At 31.3% G+C, this 21,255-nt stretch overlaps 4 protein-coding genes and 1 long non-coding RNA gene across 11 annotated transcripts in view; 2 read left to right on the forward strand and 3 right to left on the reverse strand.

Moving 5' to 3' along the window:
- Positions 1-21,255, forward strand: part of LOC119834628 (transmembrane protein 177) — a 25,417-nt gene that overhangs the window by 2,865 nt on the left and 1,297 nt on the right. The gene's annotated exons all lie outside the window — the stretch shown is intronic.
- Positions 1,213-2,743, forward strand: LOC119834626. The gene has a single exon (XM_038359039.1). It carries the CDS (start codon positions 1,238-1,240, stop codon positions 2,606-2,608), a length of 1,371 nt encoding a protein of 456 aa, XP_038214967.1. The 5' UTR covers positions 1,213-1,237; the 3' UTR covers positions 2,609-2,743.
- On the reverse strand, positions 4,085-13,352 carry LOC119834627 (uridine phosphorylase 1-like). 6 transcript variants are annotated; one of them, XM_038359043.1, is made up of 10 exons: positions 11,508-11,665; positions 10,412-10,611; positions 9,361-9,484; positions 8,987-9,148; positions 7,925-8,110; positions 6,291-6,429; positions 5,748-5,941; positions 5,554-5,627; positions 5,409-5,467; positions 5,206-5,336 (listed from the first exon to the last, which is right to left on the reverse strand). In XM_038359043.1, the coding sequence occupies exons 2-9, from the start codon at positions 10,594-10,596 to the stop codon at positions 5,458-5,460; spliced, it is 1,074 nt and encodes a 357-aa protein (XP_038214971.1). In that variant the 5' UTR covers positions 10,597-10,611; positions 11,508-11,665; the 3' UTR covers positions 5,206-5,336; positions 5,409-5,457. The 6 variants fall into 6 exon arrangements, with proteins under 6 accessions (XP_038214969.1, XP_038214968.1, XP_038214972.1 ...); XM_038359042.1 differs by having other exon boundaries at positions 5,409-5,470; XM_038359041.1 differs by lacking the exons at positions 5,409-5,467; positions 11,508-11,665 and adding an exon at positions 13,201-13,321 and having other exon boundaries at positions 4,085-5,336.
- On the reverse strand, positions 13,658-14,650 carry LOC119834631. The gene is made up of 2 exons (XR_005288009.1): positions 13,961-14,650; positions 13,658-13,919 (listed from the first exon to the last, which is right to left on the reverse strand). It is a non-coding gene; the product is annotated as an uncharacterized LOC119834631 (long non-coding RNA).
- On the reverse strand, positions 14,670-19,390 carry LOC119834630 (tetraspanin-13-like). 2 transcript variants are annotated; one of them, XM_038359049.1, is made up of 7 exons: positions 19,043-19,389; positions 18,797-18,961; positions 18,472-18,570; positions 18,064-18,189; positions 17,626-17,757; positions 16,624-16,722; positions 14,670-15,489 (listed from the first exon to the last, which is right to left on the reverse strand). In XM_038359049.1, the coding sequence occupies exons 1-6, from the start codon at positions 19,100-19,102 to the stop codon at positions 16,648-16,650; spliced, it is 657 nt and encodes a 218-aa protein (XP_038214977.1). In that variant the 5' UTR covers positions 19,103-19,389; the 3' UTR covers positions 14,670-15,489; positions 16,624-16,647. The 2 variants fall into 2 exon arrangements, with proteins under 2 accessions (XP_038214977.1, XP_038214976.1); XM_038359048.1 differs by lacking the exon at positions 16,624-16,722 and having other exon boundaries at positions 19,043-19,390.

The following is a 21,255-nucleotide window of genomic DNA, read 5'->3' on the forward strand; positions in this document are numbered from 1 at the left end:
GAATGAGTTGAATGGGATGTGAAATCAAATGAAGTTTTATTGTAGAGATTTATATAATCTCTAGCTATAATTACTTATGTACCTAATACAGGTCCATGCTCCATCATAAAATTCCAGTGTGGCGCCATTTTTTTGTGTTAGTTTTTCAGTCAGTCATGTACAAAATATTAACAAGTTTAACATTTCAAAATGTCAATATTAACATAATTAAAGAGTATCTTTCTTTTTATTACAAAACAAATTAAAGTTTATATTAACTAGGAGCATACTAAATTCCCATTAAATTTTGATAAATATTTATGTATAATTGTTGCTATGTATCATGATGATAAGTAGGTACTTTCTTACTGTAGTCTAGAAATCAACACTCGATCGCAAGGCCAGTGCGGGGTCACTGACAGCCACCACCCGTCATTACTGAGCCATTCAATTAACGATTTCCGCCCTGGTTCAGATACCTGATCTTTATTGAACGCAAAATGAAATAACAAAACTCGAAAACATTGATCAATATAAAGCCTAAAGGCTGGACTTTATTCAACGATCTTATCCCTCCTATATTTTATTAAAATCTCTGACATCAATAAAAATAATGTATATATTGCACAAAAATATGAAAGGATTATAAAATTGAATCTCGTAAGTACAATGGGAAACAAATGGTTATGTACCAACATAAATTTTGAGTTGACATTATCGCACTTAAGTGACCATAAAAGCTTAACTTATATGGTATATTATTTCATTTTAAAACATATAAAGCGTAATTATATTTATGTCGTTTACGTATTAAGAAATGACGAAAAACATTTAACATTCCTCCTCTACTTATTTGATAAGTCTAACTAGTATCTCAAAGGTTTTATTTCTCCGACCAATGAATCCGGCAACAATGAATATGCAAATAATATTTCGGTGTAGATAAATAAATTTTTATTAATTTAGTTTACTGCAAATCATACACGTATTTTCATATTCTGCTTACAAATATTCCATTCGGATATGGATGCTTCGAATGGGGGTTTTAAAGAACGTTTAGCATATCTATGCCTATGCCAATTATAAATTTTATAATATTTAATTTAAAGTGTCATAAAATTTGAGAACAGAAAATATTTTAAACGTCAATTTTAGGCTTAATAAAGTGTATGCCAAAAATAAGGTACGGTCATGAATATTATACGTTTATTAAACAAAAGGTTTTGTTTTTTCTTTTCAGATTTTGCCGTACATATTGATGAACATACAGTCGGCACAAAGCCAAATAATACATCGCACCAGATATAACAATGGCGATCAAAAAATAGATACCGCTCAATACACACCAAAGCATGCAGATGATTCAGAAAACGATGAACAAATCATATCTGTGAGAATAACATCTTCAGTAGCTGTTGGAAGAGGAACAGGAAAAGTTAAACAAGAACCGAGTCCTCCCGTTAAAATAAATATTTATACTACTAATGAATCTATAACAACAGAGACTGCTGATGTAACAGGGTCTTATCCTTCAGCTACAAATTACGATTTTTTAACAAGCACTTATCAAACGTCTGAGCCAATAACGGACTTGCCACCACATCTTGCCGGTGCTAATATTGAATATATAAAACAATTGCAAGCAAAAAAAGAAAATCACGTTCCCAGTCATTCAGAGCGTGTATTTCAGGCCCGACCAAGTGATAATCATTCTAATGAAACTGTCGATTCTGTAGCAGATTCTTCAATTCAAAACACATCTGTTATTGAAGAAAAAGATGGTGAACTCGTAGAAAATGTCCCGTTGGCTAGATCTATTCCTTTATCATATTCTTCTAAAAGTTATTTACATAGACAAGGCGAAAACAATCAGAAACTAACTACAGTAAGTTTTAATGTTGTACATGACACCCCTAAGTTACTAAATTATAACGAACATAGCTCAAAGTATATGAATCCAAGCCAGCCAGGACTGCCTGAGTATTATAACGAACCGTCAAAAGTGTACAGTGAACCGGCTCAAGTTTATAGTGAACCTGCTAAATTTTATAGCGAACCCGCCAAAATTTATAGTGAGCCTGCGAAGGTGTATAGTGAACCAGCCAAAATATATAGCGAGCCATCAAAGATTTATAGTGAACCAGCAAAATTTTATAGCGAACCAGCATCCTTACACCTACGACCGGAAGAAATTCCGACTAGCCGTAATCCTTGGTTACAACGCACCGACACGACAGCTTACTCTAGCACTTACAGTACCACACCGCACAATGTTGCCACCAATCCTTCATATAACAAACACAGATTAACCGAACATCAACCTGAAAAAAATTATGAAGTAGATGAGAAAGTGAGCGTTATGACCGATGGTCGCAGCCACGGTGTTCAACCCAACAGCAATCCTGAAAACTGTAAGCAAGAAAACTGTAAAGTAGGTTACGTAGTCGAAGGACGACAATATAGGAAATATAGGGTAGAAGAAAGAACTTCCGACGGCTTTATAGTTGGGGAGTATGGCGTAGTTAGAAACGAAGACGGAGCGTTGAGAGGTGTCCGGTACACAGCTGACAGTGAAGCTAGTCCTCGTCTGATTCACGATGCACTTATGAAGTTCCTACAGCTCAAGTAGTTGGTATAATATCAATTTATATCAAACACTAGAAATTGCTCAGTAATCTATTTGTTGCCATTTTGAAACGAATTTGTTTCGACTGCATATTTTTAAGTTCTGTAGGTTGTTTAAAATAAACATATAGTAAGACTGATGTGTTTTTTTAATCATGAATCCCTTAAGGTAAACTATTCGTTGGATTTTCGAAAATTCTATTGCAGTAATTAATTCATTCATTCATTTAATGTGAATTCGTCAAATACCATTTCCTTATTATTATTAACAATTGTAAAACACTTCTCTTAAAATATTTAAATAAAAAGTATATTGGTGAAACAGAAGTTTTTTATTAAATATTTAACACATGTAAGCCAATGTTATAGACAAACCTTAAAATTTATATACAACTCTAAACCGAAAAGAAGAGGGGTGCAACATATCATATTTTAGATAAAACAGTAGCAACAATGGATATAATTTTTCATATATTGTTCATTTTAATTAACGGTAGATAGGATCTATAGAATTGTTCATTATGAAGTATAAGGTTTTGTCCACTCATTTTCTAAGGTTAGCGAGAAGAAAGAACATATTTTTATGATTTTTTTCTAGTTTGTATAACACTTACAAATACTTAATTAATTACATTAATATAGGCTATAATAATTAATATTGGTGCCATAGAATACAAGTGATATATTCATAGTGAACTATCTATCTATTTATAATAATTTGTCATTACCATCGTAAACTCAATCGTTGATTAAATAACTAACTTACATATATGTTTTTATTAAATATTTCAATTAGATAATTACACGGAAACATTCTTAACAGTAGGTCCGTGTCGAGATTCTACATCTACTAATTAACAAGACCGTAACGCCTTAAGCAATATCGACAACAGCTTGTGTATGAACAATCAACAACAATAAAATACAATATTGTGGAAGCACATTAGAGTTCGACTTTATAGCCGATACTAAGCTAAGGTACAAATTATCATACGTTGTACCTCCACTCTACATTATATTCATAAAGAAGACGTCTACACACAGAACTTATAACGGCATACAGACAGATATATAGTGAAATAATTTTATGGAAATGGAAAAGTCAATTGGAAATAATGTTACCGTTCATTTAGGAACTCAATTTAGGCAAAGTACATCATAAGCCCCTCTCGACTTTGATAAATCCTTAAGTATTAATATATTCAAGTATTTTATACCTACAGGGTATATCGAAATTATTAATTTGAAGTATTATTACGATAAGTAATTACAAATTTGAATACGAATTAAACCAAGTACTTGCTTATTAGTCAGCGGTAAGGTCAATTAATAATATCTACTTTATATCATAAAATGTTTAATTGCGAGAAATATGTCTTAGACATTTTAAGTAGAACGGAAGTGTATTATATTAACGTCAATGTTTTTATTTCTACAAGTAGAATGCTTATTACATTAAAAGACAAATAACAGTCAAAAATGTTTTAAAACATCATTTTGTATTGTGGTAATAAAACGATAGAAAATTTTATAAAATATACAATACGGTTAAGGGTAGATAGGTACATACAGAATATTTCCAATAATTTTTAAGTAGATCGTGTCTAGGCAATCTACATTTAAAACCAGTGCAGGAAACAAATATCAAGTTGTAGCCTTTAACTGTCACAATTTTCTTATTCATAAAAATGTATTTGGTCAAAGACATTTATAATAAAATGCTCAAGTAGAATAGAACTCGGTTAGAAATAGAGATATGTTTTTATATCAATGTTGGTATAAAATACTAATAATAATAGGAAATAACAAATCTACAATAAACGCACAGAAAAATACGTATTCAAACTGTTATAAACAACAATAAAATTTCATCAAAAGAAATACAAGTGCAATCTCGCTACTATGTAATTTTAATCTAACAGTAACTTATGTATATTTCACTTTTCAACTCATTACCATCAATAAACACTTCAGATAAAAAATTCAAAATGCCAAGTAAAATACCTATAATATTTATATAAAATACAACACTGATAAAATGCAATCTACATATTTTCCGTAACGGCGGTATAATAAAACGGCAACATCTATTATACATAATAAGTTTTCTATTAATTTACAGTTTTTTGCGATAGGCATCAATCAGTTCGTTGATCGAAGTCAGTAAGTCCACCAATATTAAATTATACGTGTTTAATCAAACAATGTACTGTGTGTAATATAAGTTGTAAGAGATACGTGAATCTTATAGAAAAAAGAACAGGGTCTTATAGTAATAGAAGGAATATGATAATAATGGCAGTACACAAACATTTCATTATCATTTTGATTTTGTACCCATAACTTAACACGTTATATAACGTTTCGCATCAAATCATTTAAATTCAATACATGCAAAACATACGAGTAAAATTTTTCGGTGCAATATTAACCAAATGACAGACATTTCTAATACTTTAATAATCTGCTTAATACAGACCTAAAGTGCCCAAACACATGCTAATTTTCATACTGTGTAGGTAAAATCTAGCCTTTCTAACGTCATCTTCATTGATAAAATAACTCGTCATTGAACGTACAAATATTCATTTATAGTTCCATGTTTTGAGTCAAGACAAATAATTTAATCGTAAGTTTCAGACTCCTGCTGAACAAGTTTAAATCGTCGTGGGCTCTTCACAGCGACTGAACCGTGGCCGTCTAAAGAAAGGCGACCTTTCATTTGCAAATATCTGTATGGAAAAATGTGTGAATATTAGTTTTACGAAACAATGTAACATAAAACGTAAAGCATACCAACATACCCGATTAATGTGTGATTGAAAAATAGATCTTGTACGTGTAATGCATGCATTATAAGTATCTACTGAAAAAATAACTCAAATTAAAAAAAATAAACCTTCAAAAATGTTAGATTATAAGCATACGTAATAGGTAGAAATAACGTACCGTTTGATGTAACGAGAGACAAGTTTCGTAGGACGCTGCTGCCACTCGTCCAGAACTTCTTTAGGCGCTAAGACCTGAATTAATTTTTTTAAGTGTAAATCAATAACGATACTATATAGAAAAATCTTTACTAAGATTGCAATGGCCATACAACCATATACCTTCTTATATCACCAAATAAATATCATATTAACCTGATCTCCCTTCAGTCTATCAAGCAGCGTGACACAAATAACAGCCGCTTTTATACCAGCGTGGTGAGTGAGCGCCGCAAAAGCGAGCGACTCCATTTCAATATTCACGACCCCAGATTTGTGGACCCTTTCAAGGTATTCCATCTTGTCCGCCTCAGTGAAATCACAGAATGCACCGTCTAAACGACCCTGGCCTGCAATTTACATAACGTATTTATCTATTCAGATCATCTATAAAAGACATACCTATAGAAGCGAATAAGTTTTTATTGTTACAATTCCTATTACTTCACATAACGCAATCCAGTGTCAAATGAACGTTAGCCAATTTTGCTTTACATTTCAATCCATTACTTAAATGAGAATACAAAGCGTCAATTTACAAGATTAAATTATATAATATTTTATTGTGTGTGTCACACAATTGTAAAGAAAAATACGAACAAAGCATGATAACAGCTTCTCAGCAATTGCAATAGCCGAAATTATTTTTTCACTTAATTGCAAATATTGTTCATGCAGTAAGTAAAGTGTGACAATTACCTTCATAGAAATCATAAGTACACATGGTTTTGCCAGTGACTGTATCGTAAGGGTCTTCGGGATCCGCCAAGGCTTTAAGCTCCCTCGCCAATCTTCTATCTAATTTGGCTGGCCTTTGAAGTGTTTTGCCGAGCACCATCTAATTAAAAACGATGATTATTTTTCAATATAATTAGTTTCTACGTTCATTTGAAATACATTTAGAACGCAGTTGCGAATCTATACTAATATTATAAAGCTAAAAAGTTTGTTTGTTTGTTCGTTTGAACGCACTAATCTCAGGAACTACTGGTTTGATTTGAAAAATTATTTCAGCGTTAGATAGCACATTTATTGAGGAAGGCTATATATGTCCAACAGGCGAAGCCGGGGCGGACCGCTAGTGTAGAATACACTACACTACTGATATAAAAAAAACTTTAGCTTTCGCTTTCTATTTTCATTAAAATCGTATCAAATAAACCAACCAACAAGAAATTGCATATTTTTTGTTATTACTATGAAATTAGTAAATTATGAATTTGCAGAGATGTGGCTTATTTGAAATACTTGTATTTTAAATACAAATACAAAAATCTCTATTTTATATTTTGCCTATTTATATATATATGTTTTTTTTATGATACAGTCGGCAATGGAGCTGGTGGGACGCCTGATGGTAAGCGCTACCACCGCCCATGAACATTTGGAGAGGCATAAGGTCCATTGCAGACCTTACGCCTCTACAAATGGATTGCCGACTTTTTGGGAAGGGATTAAGAAAGGATTGGCGGAAGGAATTAAGGAAAGGACTGGGAAGGGTAAGGAAAAGGAATAATAATATTAATATTATATATGAATAACATAAAAAAAATTAAAACACCGAATTAGTATTTTTGTTTTCTAGTTTAAGTAAATAAAATAATTATTTGCATTTCCTATTTTAATATATTATAATATAAACTATTTTTTACCTCTCTGTGTATTTGAACTCATAATCTTCATTTATAACATGACTATTCATGAAGTTAAGATAATGCAACATTAACAAAGAAATATACTCTTATTATTCACAATCACTTTTGTAAAGGAACTATGGAATGTTATCATGTGGCCCTGGCATTGAACTATTGTATATTGTGGTTAGTATACATACATTGCATATGGTAAGGTACAGACAAATAGGCAAGTTATTATTATTTATAAGAGAAAGGTGTTTGCTGCTAAAGTTATTCTAATACAATAGAGGTCTCGATTGCGAAAGAACGTCATTGGAATGATAAATATAGCAATGATCTATATTTCTTATCGTATATCTACATCATTTTATTCATTACATTCTTAAATCCATCAGATTTTTTGTATGAGTAAATACAATATATTTTAAGTTTGTTTTTTTTTTGTTTTCACTAAAAATATCCAATACTACGAGAGCTAAAGAGCTACACATCAGGTACAAAGAAGTAATTACTGAGAAGTATAATACGAGTACTATATTTATGAAATTTATTTTTGTCCTACATCAACCCCGACAGAACCGGCACAAATAGTAAGTAAAATGTAAATATGCAAACCAAACGTTAGGACTGTCTAAAACTGATATCAATAAAAGCGTAACCTAAATTCATATGAAAACAAATTAAAAATAAACTTACCACTTCAAGAACATTCCGCAGTGCTCCATCCACCACTTCCTCCGATATAACGACAGTCCCCCCCTCATTGCCGATACCCCCACAGGTGCCTATCCTAAAGAACACCGGGTCACGGACCTTCGCATGGTACATCAGCTTTATCACCTCGTGGAGGAGAATACCCACGGACGGGATACCCATTCCATGCTGCGGAATGTGTGCATCGTTAAAATTAAAACGCTTATAAAGAACAGTTATCAAAAAAAAACTTAATCGCTTTCAAAATGTCAAAACTAGACCAAACTTAAATGGGACCACCATGACCATGGATTTAATTTCAACTTTGATTGTTTATCAAGGATCGTTGACAATCACCTATCTTCCGATCAATTTAATTTCATATTGAAAAGTGATTTTAGTTTTTTGAAAATATATAATCAACTTACCTACATAGGATTTTGAATAGTAAATCAGAATGAGGTTTAGTTGATCTACAAACTTATTGCGTTTTTTTTTAATATGCCTATCGATTTATATTAAAGTTTAACCACATTGTAAAAAAGTTATACACTGTGGTTAAAGAGATCTTTGTGGCTACGCTTCAATACTCCGATAACTTATTCTATCTATCGTAGGAATAATACCTACAAATCTTTATCTCTCAATTAATGTCATCTATAAATTAATGCGGGCGTTACAAATCCAATACCAAATATGAGATAACACATCAGTTTGAAGTAGAAATAGAAAATAGTGGGTTGCGCTTATGTAAAAGTTCCTTTTACATAAGCGCAACCCACATCATCAATTATATCAATTGTCTCCGTACAAAACATGAGTCAGTTCCTTAGGGAACAGTATTACAGTTTAAAGCAATTGAAGATACATACAATAACAATTACTGTGTTCAACGTTATGTAACAATTATGTTTAATGTAAATGTATTATTTATGCATACCAACTTGTTACTTTTACCGTATAAATTACTTCTGGGCCATTTCCCAGGTATAGCATCTTTTTATATGGAAATCGGGATTGCTGATAATTTCTTTATAAGTGTAAATAAATTAAGTAAAAACTTACACTTATAGACAGTACAGGCCCAACTTTGTACATAGAGTAACGATACGAAAATTGGCTTATATCTTGAAGAGTGGTTCCACAGGGCAACTTGTGTCCGATTTCTGCCATAATGTTATAAGCGAATTGTTCCATACGCTTTGGAGTACCACCCATACATACGAACTGAAATAAATTTATTACGTTATAAAAACGCAAACGTTTTAAGACAAAGGATAATGGATTTATTAACTGGCTATGAAGCCAATACAGTTTTAAAGCGCAGCACTTATTGTAGACCAGGTAGGTAATTTTGTGTTTAGCTAAAAAATAGTTGAAATTAAAAAGAATATTAGTTAAGTCTGTGGATTGATCTGTAATCATAGCATTAATATTACCTTAACATCCCCAAACATCTCTACGAGATCATGGGAACCACTTCCCAGGGCCAGATGGTACAATATATCCTGATCCATGAGTTCGATGTTCGGGTTGCGAAGGCGAACCGAGCCATCAGGATATCTGCGAAATTAATTTCAATTGGTATTTAAAAAAAGCAGTGAGAAGAGTAAAGAAGCAGTGGTGGCTCAGTGGTGAGAACCTCTGACTTCAAAATCGATAAGTTGGGATTCGAGACCGGGCGAGCGTGCAGGAAATAAATTGATTTTTCAATTTGTCTGCACATGTGGATAACATCACCACTGCTTAAAACGGTGAACGAAAACTTCGTGAGGAAACCGGCATATCCAAGAATCAAAAGTTCGACGACTTGTGACATCTGCCAACCCGCACTTGGCCAGCGTGGTGGATTATGGCCTTAACCCTCATAGGAGTCCTGTGACCCAGCAGTGGGTACATATATGGGCTGATGATGATGTTATATAAAACTTTTAAGAGGTTATCCATTAGTAACGAGAAAAGGGGTGTCACCTAATGTAATGAGGATGAATTGGATGTTTCGACAAAGATCATTTTTTTAGTGTAAAAAACGAGAATTTTTTTTATCTTGATCTTATCACTTTTAAACATCTAAGCACGGACATCCAATAAAAATATAGGTCCTGAAGAAAATATTCACTGGAAATAAGTACGAGGAATTCACGATTACTAACTACAGTAAGAGAGGCGAGTTGGTACTGAAAACCTAAATATAGGTTTAAAATCGCAGAAAACATTTGATTTCAATCAATCGATATTTCAATTTTCACAGTTATTTAATTTCAGATAAACGTGTTGCTGTTTGATGAAGATTGATCGCGATAATTTCAAAATACTCATTGGTTAGTTACAACAACCACATGCTGTTATTCTGATTTCACCACTAATAAACTGCACGTAAAAATACAGTTGCGTGTACATAATAACCGTATTAATAGTTGTTAGGTCTTATAACAAAATGTGCGTTTATTTTAGTAAGTTTAATGGTTCCTTTAAAACAAAGATAACAACCTAACAGAATCCAAATTGTCATTTGAATCGTTTTGTAGATATTCCTCTTCATTATCGTACACCTTTCTGTGTGGATGGTGATAACCGTGTGACAAAGAGTAGCCGTGTGAGGTCGAATGACAGCCGTTTTTCTCACCGTTGTGGTCCTCGCAACCACTCAATACTTGCACACCATCGATTGACATTTTTAAATTAATAAACTGAAATCATAATTTAAAATAATAACAAAATATAAAACCAATAAAATAAGCAGAACTTAATAATAGGAAAAAAACAGAAAAAATAAACCTAATGAAACTTATTTAACAAAATATTTTACTATGTTTAGGCGGCGTTTTTATCGTGTTCAAGTTTACGAAATCGATTAGAGGGCTATTGTTGTACCTACTACTGCTTGATGTGCTTCTTTATAAAATTGCTTGTAAAATAGACTCCATGTCCCCATTCTTTTTGTTGTTTATTTTATCTATTTCTTTATTGTTTCAAGCTTTAATTGTGAATATTTCGAGCATCCTATTGCAATATTTTTGTTATATAGCTATGTAAAAAAATATTTCACAACAAATTATTTATATTTGAATTGATATCAACAAACGTGTGCCTGAATTATTAATGTGAAACTGTAACTGCAAGCTCGATAAGCAATAGAATCAACTTGGCAAGAAGTATTATAATTAAGATAAGAGATTCATTGCTACATTTTTTTTTTCTTTTAAAATGCGGTTATATATCACGCATTCTTCAATTTGTATTTTAATATTTTAAAATACTAAAAAATAATTTTTGCTCTTATAACATTTAAAGCAAATGTACGCTGAGCAGAAAGATTTTAATAAACAAAAAAAAAACATTTAGCAAAAATTAAAACATTCAGTGAAATTAATTTACGAGACTTCATGCTATAATAGTATAAATTTTATATAGAACTATATTTTTCAAACTTACTTTACTAATACAATAACACAGCAAGATTTATAACTTTTATTTTACTTGTCCTACTAATTCTGGGGAGATAAATAGACAAACATAAGATACTAAAATTGTACTTATAGCTACATTATAATTGCAAAATAACCATTATATATATATTACTCACATTTTATTTTAATAATCCGTACAGAGCGACACACTACATTTTACAATAAGGCGTGTAGTTACAAGAGCTCTACTAAATGAAATGTGGTTAGACGACTTATGTTTTACTCGTATATTTAATCACAACGAAGTGTGAACCATTCAGTTTAAGCCACCTATTACGATCTCTCAAGTAATACTGCCCTATTACGTACGTATCGTTTTCTACTTGTTATGTTTCAACCTTTGTTGATCGAAAGATCCACATAAAAATCTTCTCGATCAGGAATCAAAACAAATTATTACTATCACCATAATCTCAACGAAACGCAAACGGAAAAAACCGGTACATACAAAGTGTCAAAATAGTATAGGGCAAATGTTACTTTAATATTTATTTTATATAAAAGAAATCATAAAAACGGGTGTGTATGAGTATAGCTTAACTTATAACTTATGATTAGAGTTTTGAATGCACTCAACTTAAAAAAATTGATTTCCACATAATTTATACTTAGTTATTCTGTGATAATGTACTTATTTTTACGACATTAGGTAACTACATAGTTATATGGCGCCTCAATAGGTAAAATAAAAAACAAAAAAGAAGTGTAGGTACATTCCAACCAATTGCCCTTATTGCACTTCGCTGAATTTAGTTGCTAAATATAGAAGCAACTTTAGAAATAAGAAACTTCTGATCACACTGTACTAAATTTAGATACTGAATCAAACAATGGACATAATGAGTTATTTAGAATCAACAGATTCAGAAATGATCTCCAAGTGGATTCGAGAATATTTTACATACCAAAAAAACTGTTTATTTGTAGGTTTTATGATTTTAAAATTCAGTTCCTTTTTTGAACGTTTCGAACATTTTACAGCTAGCGTGGTCACGGGGAGACAATTGTTCAATCTAATAATTTATCTTACAATGCACATGTGTCTATCTTATAATGCATAACCGTGTTCTATAATTAGAATATAAAATTTTAAATTACACCTCCAGCTGTCTGACATCTCAAATAAATAAACACATCATATCGATAAAAATACTTGAATTAAAATGGTATTAAATCATTCAGAATTAGGTCACACCATAAACGTTACCTACTGTTATACATGTCTACGTGTGTTGGTGAATTTAAGTACCGAATACTTTTTTATTTATTACAGCTACATATCTATATACATACCTATATTATGCTATCTATGTAATATTCTTGAAGTCGTAAATATAAGCCTTTGTCAAGTTATACAACACAAGTGCCTATTACCTATCTATAATCTTTTGAATTAATCTAGGTTACTAGTCAAATGGGGTCAAGTCAAGTTCACCTAGTTTCAGGAAACAAAATAGGCGTCTGGACAATCCTGATGTTTACAACAGCAATCCTATCTAACGTTTAACCTTTTAGATACACTGCACCTTTTTAGAACATTGCAAACGTTGTCAAAATCATTTAGGTACCTAAGCATATTATATAGTTTTTGCTACGCTACGTCTTGTATATAACCCTTAATAGATAACAACACGTTTTATACGAAATAGCTTGTTACACCTTAATAACTATTATTGTAATTGACAATTCAGTCTATAACAAAAGAGTAGTCTGTATGAGATGATTTTTTCAAACATCGAAAGTTTTTGAAAGATTTAATTCAACATATTAAGTACAAAACAGCAATATTAAAATATCCGCGATACTCACTCGTCACGAAGTTCATCAGTATCGAAAGACATCGTGGGCACGCACTGCACTTGAGATTATTAGATAATTCTTGAACTCAATGCCTAACAGCGGATCGATGAGCGACTGGTGGCTGAACTGCTGCGCGGTTGACGCGAATGGTACCGCTTCCGCCCAATCTTGTCTGGGCGCGGACCGTGCGTGAAAAACTTGCGCAGTGGTATGCGTAATTGTTACGGTAATATGATGTACTACAGACTATAATTCAATCTAATCGCAAAAAAAAAATGTTCACTTCCTAGCCTAATCTCTGAACTGATAATTTTGCCAGTGATTAAACATCAAATTCACGTTGCCGGTAATAATGCGGATTTTATCTTTCGCTATCACAAAATCGATTAGGCTGAAATTTTGCGTTATCTAAATTTTAGCATAAATATGGATTTATGTGGATTATTGAATCAAATAAAAAGCAAAGTCAATGCATAACACTTTAATATGATTAATTTTACACAAATATACGATATATGAGCACTTAGGTTGATAGTAAAAGATCAAACAATTTTAATTACTAACTTAAATGAAAAGTAAAATACCTCCCTTCAAAGTACCGGGATACTAGCATACACGAAAATAATTCGATAAGAGTCTTACAAATCAATTAAGAAAATGACTAAAGCTTAAAAACGCAAAGTTGCTAAGAACATAATAGATATTTACATTAACGGCTGTTAATGAAGCTGGATCATTTTTGTTTGGATACTCAATTATTATATTAAACATTAATGTACAGATTAGGCACACTTAAAGTTTGAAAACAAAATCTAGATATCTGGCATATCCATGCCTACATACAATACATTAAAATTTGCACTTAATTCATCATACCATCAAAATATATAGATCACTTTGAATATATTGTGAATAATTGATTGAACAAGTTATTTAGTCGACGTAGAGTTATATTATTGACTAGGAATTTCAATGTACATTTAAACGAGTCTAAAACTAATAACCTAATCATTAAAAATAAGAATATGTAGATAGTATGACAAAGCGTTATCATGATAGACTTTAACCAGTACCGAGCTGCTATTGCACCTAGGTACAGAACTGTTTAAAATATCGTACATATCGTCATAGTATAGTCATGTGTAAAATATTTACATTGAGAGTAAACAGCAATAAACTCTATAAACTATGTATTTCGATTGTACCTTCTCTCATATGCAGATATTTTTTTAATTCGATAATTCAGACCAAGTACCTACTTCAAATGTATGTCAAAAATACTGCTCCTAGACAACAACATTCGAAATAAAATCAAAGGTTTTATAGAGATATAAATGTTAAAATAAACATACATTTTTGAAATATTATATAACGGGAACATTCCAGATTAAAAGCCTTTCGAGTGATATATAATTACAACCACGAGACCATTGAAACAATATGGAACACTACGCTTAAGTCTTAGTCTCTTACACCGAATGAAACAATTTTTTTATCAATTTAGACTTATAAGAATCCACCCTAAACATACTATCAAAATATGTTGTTTGCCGATGGAATGTGTTTGTTTATACGAGTTAATTCAGAAAAATTAAATAACAGCATGTTCAAATCAAACAGTTTTTCTTCTATTTTTATTTTTTCGCTAGACTTCGTATGCAATAAATTGCACGTTATTTTCTGGGAGGATTCTCAAATAATACGTCCCTTAGTCAATCCCTCTTACCTTTTTGGGAATCATAAGTTTAATTTTATATTAATTTTCATAAACAACTTGTCCACACCAACCCAAAAAATGTTTTATGGCAAGAATGGCGAAAACGAACAAACGAATGATTTAACATCCATCAGAATAATAAGTTTATGAAAAATAATTGTATCTTTAATACTGATTCCGATTGGAAGGATGACTGCCGGCAGCTGTATTATTATAGCTAATACCAAGTAATTTACTTGAAAATCGAAGACATGTAAAAATTGCACTGAGAGAAAAACTAAATTATCAATCAGTCTAGAAAAATAGATATGCACACTTTACCTACAAACGTAATCTCATTGTTGGCACTGGGCTGTGGAATTTGTCGTAAGTCATAAACTCACGACGTATACGGCATCCACATACACCTGTTTACTTAGAAAGTAAAGCTACCTAAGTAGTAACATTTTCTAGATTTTCTATAAAAGGAAACAATATGGAGATTAATACAAATAGTTTTTCCGTGGGAACACTGCATGTGGCTCTTTGTAATTGGGGTCGGGCTGGTTGCGATATCGTCGGGCGATCCATACGGCGAATAACTGTAAACATTAAAATATCAAACATACAGGTTATTTTGAGACCTTTCGATAACACGATAATGTAATTATTCAATAATCATACCTATCAAAAACATATCGTTAACGATAACTTATTTGAATGTAAATTTGTTTTGCTTTGTAATACTTTCAGGACTATGTACCTTTGTTGCTATATAGTCTATATTGCATGCAAAAAAATCCATTTCCCACTAAGTATTTTTTTAAAATAGGATAATTGAAACTATTGAATTATCGTTTTCTTAGAATAATGTTTACTTATACAAAACAATTAAACTCGAAAGATTGTATGTATGAATGTATGTATGTAGGTATGTATGGATTTTTCACGCAAAAACTACTGAACCGATTGCAACGAAATTTGGTACGTAGAAAACTGGACAACTGGAATAACACATAGGCAACTTTTAATCCCGTTATTCCTACGGCATACAGACTTACGCGGGTGAAAGTGCAGAGCGCATCTATTATAAAGATATATAAGAGTACAAAGTTAATGACGTAACAAAATTGTAAACATTGACACTATTTACGTATCACGAATTCAAATAAGGTTAAACTGCGCACATCTACTATCTTTCAACAATGAGATAAAATTATCAAAACATTGCGTTTGAATTTAATAAAACTTCTAGGGTAATAATTTATCGATAACGATGTAATATTGAAGTAGAAAAATACACTCATAATAATAATAAACATTATCTAGTCAATCAGAAGCTCACATGCAATAATTTAATGTTAGTGAATAGTTTGTTAGTATTAAATAACTTTATACTTAATTTATAGATGAGAAACTTAACAAAATACGATGACCGCAAGTTATTTTTACATTCGCGCTTCTTCAGTCAAATAATTTGTTGGGACAACAACTTCAAGTTAAAATTATTAAGCATGACTATATACATCACTAAAGTTAACAATATTTTCTCCACGTCAGTAACATATATTAATGTAAACATAAAACATGAACAAATCAATAATAATCAAGTAAAGTTGCATTTCTAATGCCATCAGCTAAATACAATTCCTCATGCATTTTAGCAGAACTAAAAGGGTGCAATGGCAAAAAAGCGGTGCTGTTAATATAAATGCATCAGCAGGATATCAATCCACCTTAGATTAGTCCACAGAAACCATTCAAAGAAATGCGCTTGGGTTAGCACGAGGGTCCTTCTGATTGCGATACCTTACTGTCAACCACACACCAACAAACTGTAAACGAATCCAACATTCTGTTAACCGAAAGTATTAATCACCAATATTTATACCAAATATAAAATTAGCACTTCGCACGGGTGCAATAATACATGATATATACATATAGACCTTCCTCTTGAATCACACGTTGCGTAATTTTCAAGAACTAAGCATACAGACACACGGCGGAATGCGACTTTGTTTTATACTGTGTACTTTTTATAGATTATAACACTTTCTTTAATGGAGATTGTATGAATTAAAACCTTCTGTGAATAACATTTGTATCACGCAATCTAAACATTTTTTAAATGTATCATAATGTTCAAGGTTTGTTTCTTCCTTTCAATATTTTTATGATGTATGCACTAAGAACTCCCCTAATAATCTTCTGCCAACAAACAAACATTCAACTTATTTTGGATTATTTTTTTTATATTAAACACCCTTTCCCAATAAGTGGCCTTGTTATTAATTGCACATTCATTAGAAAATGTATTGGTTATAAAAATCTTAGTTTTGGTATTCTCATACAATAATACTACCTACATATTGATAATACTAAAAATTTGATTCATGTGATGAATAAGATAAATAAATGTTACTATGTCCAATTAATTCATTCAAAGAAAATGATATGATTAAAAAGTCACTTAAAAATTTTGTTAGTCACAAACAGAAAATGTTATATACATACTTCATAGCATTTTATTACAAAGTTAAATGTTTTAAAATTATGATTCTTTTTAAATTAACAACGAGTGGTCAGATTAATTATACACTTTTCAGGATTCAGCAGGATAGTAAACAGCTGTAAGATATTAGATGAATCCTGGCTTGTTAATTTAATTTCACTATTTTGTTTAAATTCATATACTCATAGATAGAACAGAATCTACTACACTTTTTCATAATTACCTCAGTAAAACTGAAGAACAATCCTATTCCACCACAGAGCTTGAAAGCATAATCAATGGTCTCCTTCAATTTCTCCATACAAGGTTGACATCTACATTCGTCTGTGACAGTCCAACCATCACAGCAAATTTTCTGTAAATTATAACATTCATAAATATATAATATTCCACAATCATCCATGCAAAATGTTAATTTATACCATAGACTAATTTTTTTTTTTTTGCTTTTATTAGATGCATTGAAAAGTAAAGTAAGTAAAGTTTATTTATATAACAAAGGCATTTTATAAGACTGACATTACAGATTTTATTTAAGCATCTAAATAATATTAAAAAATATAATTACTACACAACCTATCAGTTCTAGGAAAATATTCTAGATTCTATAATGTACATTATTATGTCTATAATATAAAAAAAATATATAAAAAATCCTTACATCAACAACATCGCAAGTAGGATAATCCACAGTTGTATTGGGTGCAATGGTCCTGCTCTTGAAACTGCAACACTGGAACCTTTCTTGCACCTGCGCCTTTGTGTCGAGATCAACTGTGTTCCAACCCTGTACAAATATCATAATAGTAGGAATAAACTGGAAATAATGAAACCAGCTGAACGCTTTGAATAGTAGCACAAAGTATGAAAGGATTCTATTACAGTAATTGTTGGCCTTCTTATATACTTAATATTTCAACACATGCAATGCCCTGCTCTGCATTAGATTGAGCAACTGCAATTTTTTTTGTTAAAGAAAATAGTAACACAAATTATTATATTAACATATCTCTCTATGACCCAAATAGTGATACAATTACAAATATGTAATAAAGACAACAAAAAATACCTGTTGTGCAAGCATCTCTTGCTGGTCAGAATTAACACCAAGGCAGGCACAAGCTATTGAAAATTGGACTAAAAACAGAAGGAACAAAATCACCATGTACTGAAACATCATTAAGGAAAACTATTACTTGTGTATATTTGTAAATCACAATGTATAGCAAGATAAGGTTTTCCTGACTGTTGGGTTAATATTAAGTCTCATGAATTGAAGTTTATATTTTATATTTATAGTTACAATAACTAAAATATTGTCTAGTAGAATAAAATGCTTATCTTGAGCATTTTGTTGTTGTATATATATTATTATTTTTATTAAAAAAGGATACAAAGAAGAGCATAACTTGATGATGCTTTACAGCTCCTGCTAATCCCAATAATGAAATCAATATCAGTAAAATGCCACAAGCCATTATTCCTCCAACTATTGGCAAAGTTGTGAGGGATGAAGCTTGCCCATACACAGCTACTGATATAAGTATGGAAGCTACGACCTATAAAAATTTTAGATACACAATTTAATATATTTTTACTAAAACATGCCAATTATATTATGAATTTAAATTCTTTCTTACCACATAAAGTATATTCAACGCTATTAAAGCATTTTTAGAACAAGTAAACCCGCCACACATTTTGAACTTGACTTTCACTTATTTTAAACAATAACTTTTGCTCTCCTTTGTTAGATCACTTATGTGGAATAGAGGTGTTTTTTAAACATATTCTGTTGAAACTGCCAGAAATTAGTTTATTACGCAGGGAAGCCAAAACTTTTAAAATCTTTTAATTAAATTGTATTTATTGATTAGTTATTTATAGGCCAATATTATCGAAATTAATGACAACAATCGCTTGCCTCGTAACTTGCAAAAGTAAATTTGGCATTTCTCAAATCTCGACTTTCAGCTGATTTAGATGTCGATTAGTGTAGTATATATCTGATTTAAATTACCGGTTTTTATACACATTTTGCATGCACAACACTAAGTGGTCTAAAAAATTTAAGCGCTTATTACACTTCACTGAATTTAGAGTCTAAATTCAGGAGCAACTAAAAGTGATATCATTTTAAAATTTAAATTCTTTTATGTTTTGAATACAAGTATCTAATATACTATATATTTAATCAGATTGTTTAGTGCGATTGCAAAGTTAATTTATTTATTTTGCTAGATGATAGCTCGGACAACAACCACCTCTAAACAACTAAACAACAACAAACACTAATAATTGCTATAAATATAAAAAAATAAACCATACGGTTTTATCTGCAAAGCTTTGCTAGAGAAAATGAAAAATTTCCAAAACTTATGCACGAGGCTACTGAAATAAAAAAAAAACATGATTATTTCAAAACAAAAGATGGTTTTAGGTTTTGTAGCACATAGAAATTGGAATCCTTTAATTAATATATACTATTATTTAAAGCTGAAGAGTTTGTTTATTTGTTTGAACGCACTAATCTCAAGAACATTATAAATGCATATTATAAATGCGTAAGTAACTCTGCCTGTCTGTCTGTTACGCTTTCACGCCTAAACCAATAAACCAATTTTGATGTAATTTGGTATGAAGGTAGAACTGAACTTGTTAAAGGACACAGGATAATTTTTATCGCGAAAAAAAGGGTAGAAGGAGTTGATGAAAGCCATATAACCGAAATCCACGCGGGCGGAAAGCTAGTAGGCTATATATGTAACACCGGCGAGGACAGGGCGGACCCCTAGTAATGTATGTTTTGTTCTGTCTTACTCCTTTCATTTATGAAAAATAGATGTTGGAGGACACTTAGAGGTATTACTACTATTATCAAGCGGATATACAGAGGTATGTATATTATATTCATGAGAACAGACAAAGATATGTATATTATACTCATGTATATTACATACATGAGAATCGGTCCAGCCGTTTCGGAAGAATGTGGTAACTTACTTTGTAATATATAGAAGAGAATCTCCTGTCAAATATACCACAGAATAATATCAGCTCATCGTATCAACTGGCAAGTTACAATTTTGGTGAAGATGTTGGACTTATTATTTCAAACCACCAGGATCCGTTGCCCCCTATGAAATAAAAATAAAATAAATTTACCCATCTGCTCTTCATAGTACGTTAAGCGTTTATACATTCTTGTTCGCTATTTGCCTCGTGACTCAACAGTATATTTGACGAAATATTCTTAGGCACAACGCCACGGACATCTGTTCATACCTTTGATTACGCCCGTAAAAGCGATCCTGGTACGAATGCGCGATACTCAAGGCGAATAACGAGTGTAATCATTATTCACCTCTAAACAACTCGCTATTTATGCGATTGTGTAAATACATGATCGTATGAACATTTTATAATATCCTAAATATTTAACAAAATATTTTTCAATCAGATGTATTTGGTTAATAAAATAAAAGAGCTAGAACAACTAGGAATGTACTCCATCATTATTTTTATTACAAAAACAGTTCATTATAACAATGAAATATTTTAGCGACTAGTAATTAATATATGCTGGACGTAATATACTAAACAGGACTGATAACTTATAAATCTATATTAACGAAAATAAACCATATTGCAAAGCTTTAAAACATATTTTCAGTTATACAATACAGAGGATTATCAGTGCCATCACCACATGCCATGTGCCACCTGTGAGTGTTCAGTCCTGTTTATATATTATGTCCATAAATATATATATATATGACTTGTTTGTTATTATTCACTTGAAGTTTCACCTCTGTGTTCTTTTATAATATTTTCGAAAAATTGTTTCCTGTGA

Source organism: Zerene cesonia, chromosome 19, assembly GCF_012273895.1.
Source record: "Zerene cesonia ecotype Mississippi chromosome 19, Zerene_cesonia_1.1, whole genome shotgun sequence".
NCBI lineage: Eukaryota > Metazoa > Arthropoda > Insecta > Lepidoptera > Pieridae > Zerene > Zerene cesonia.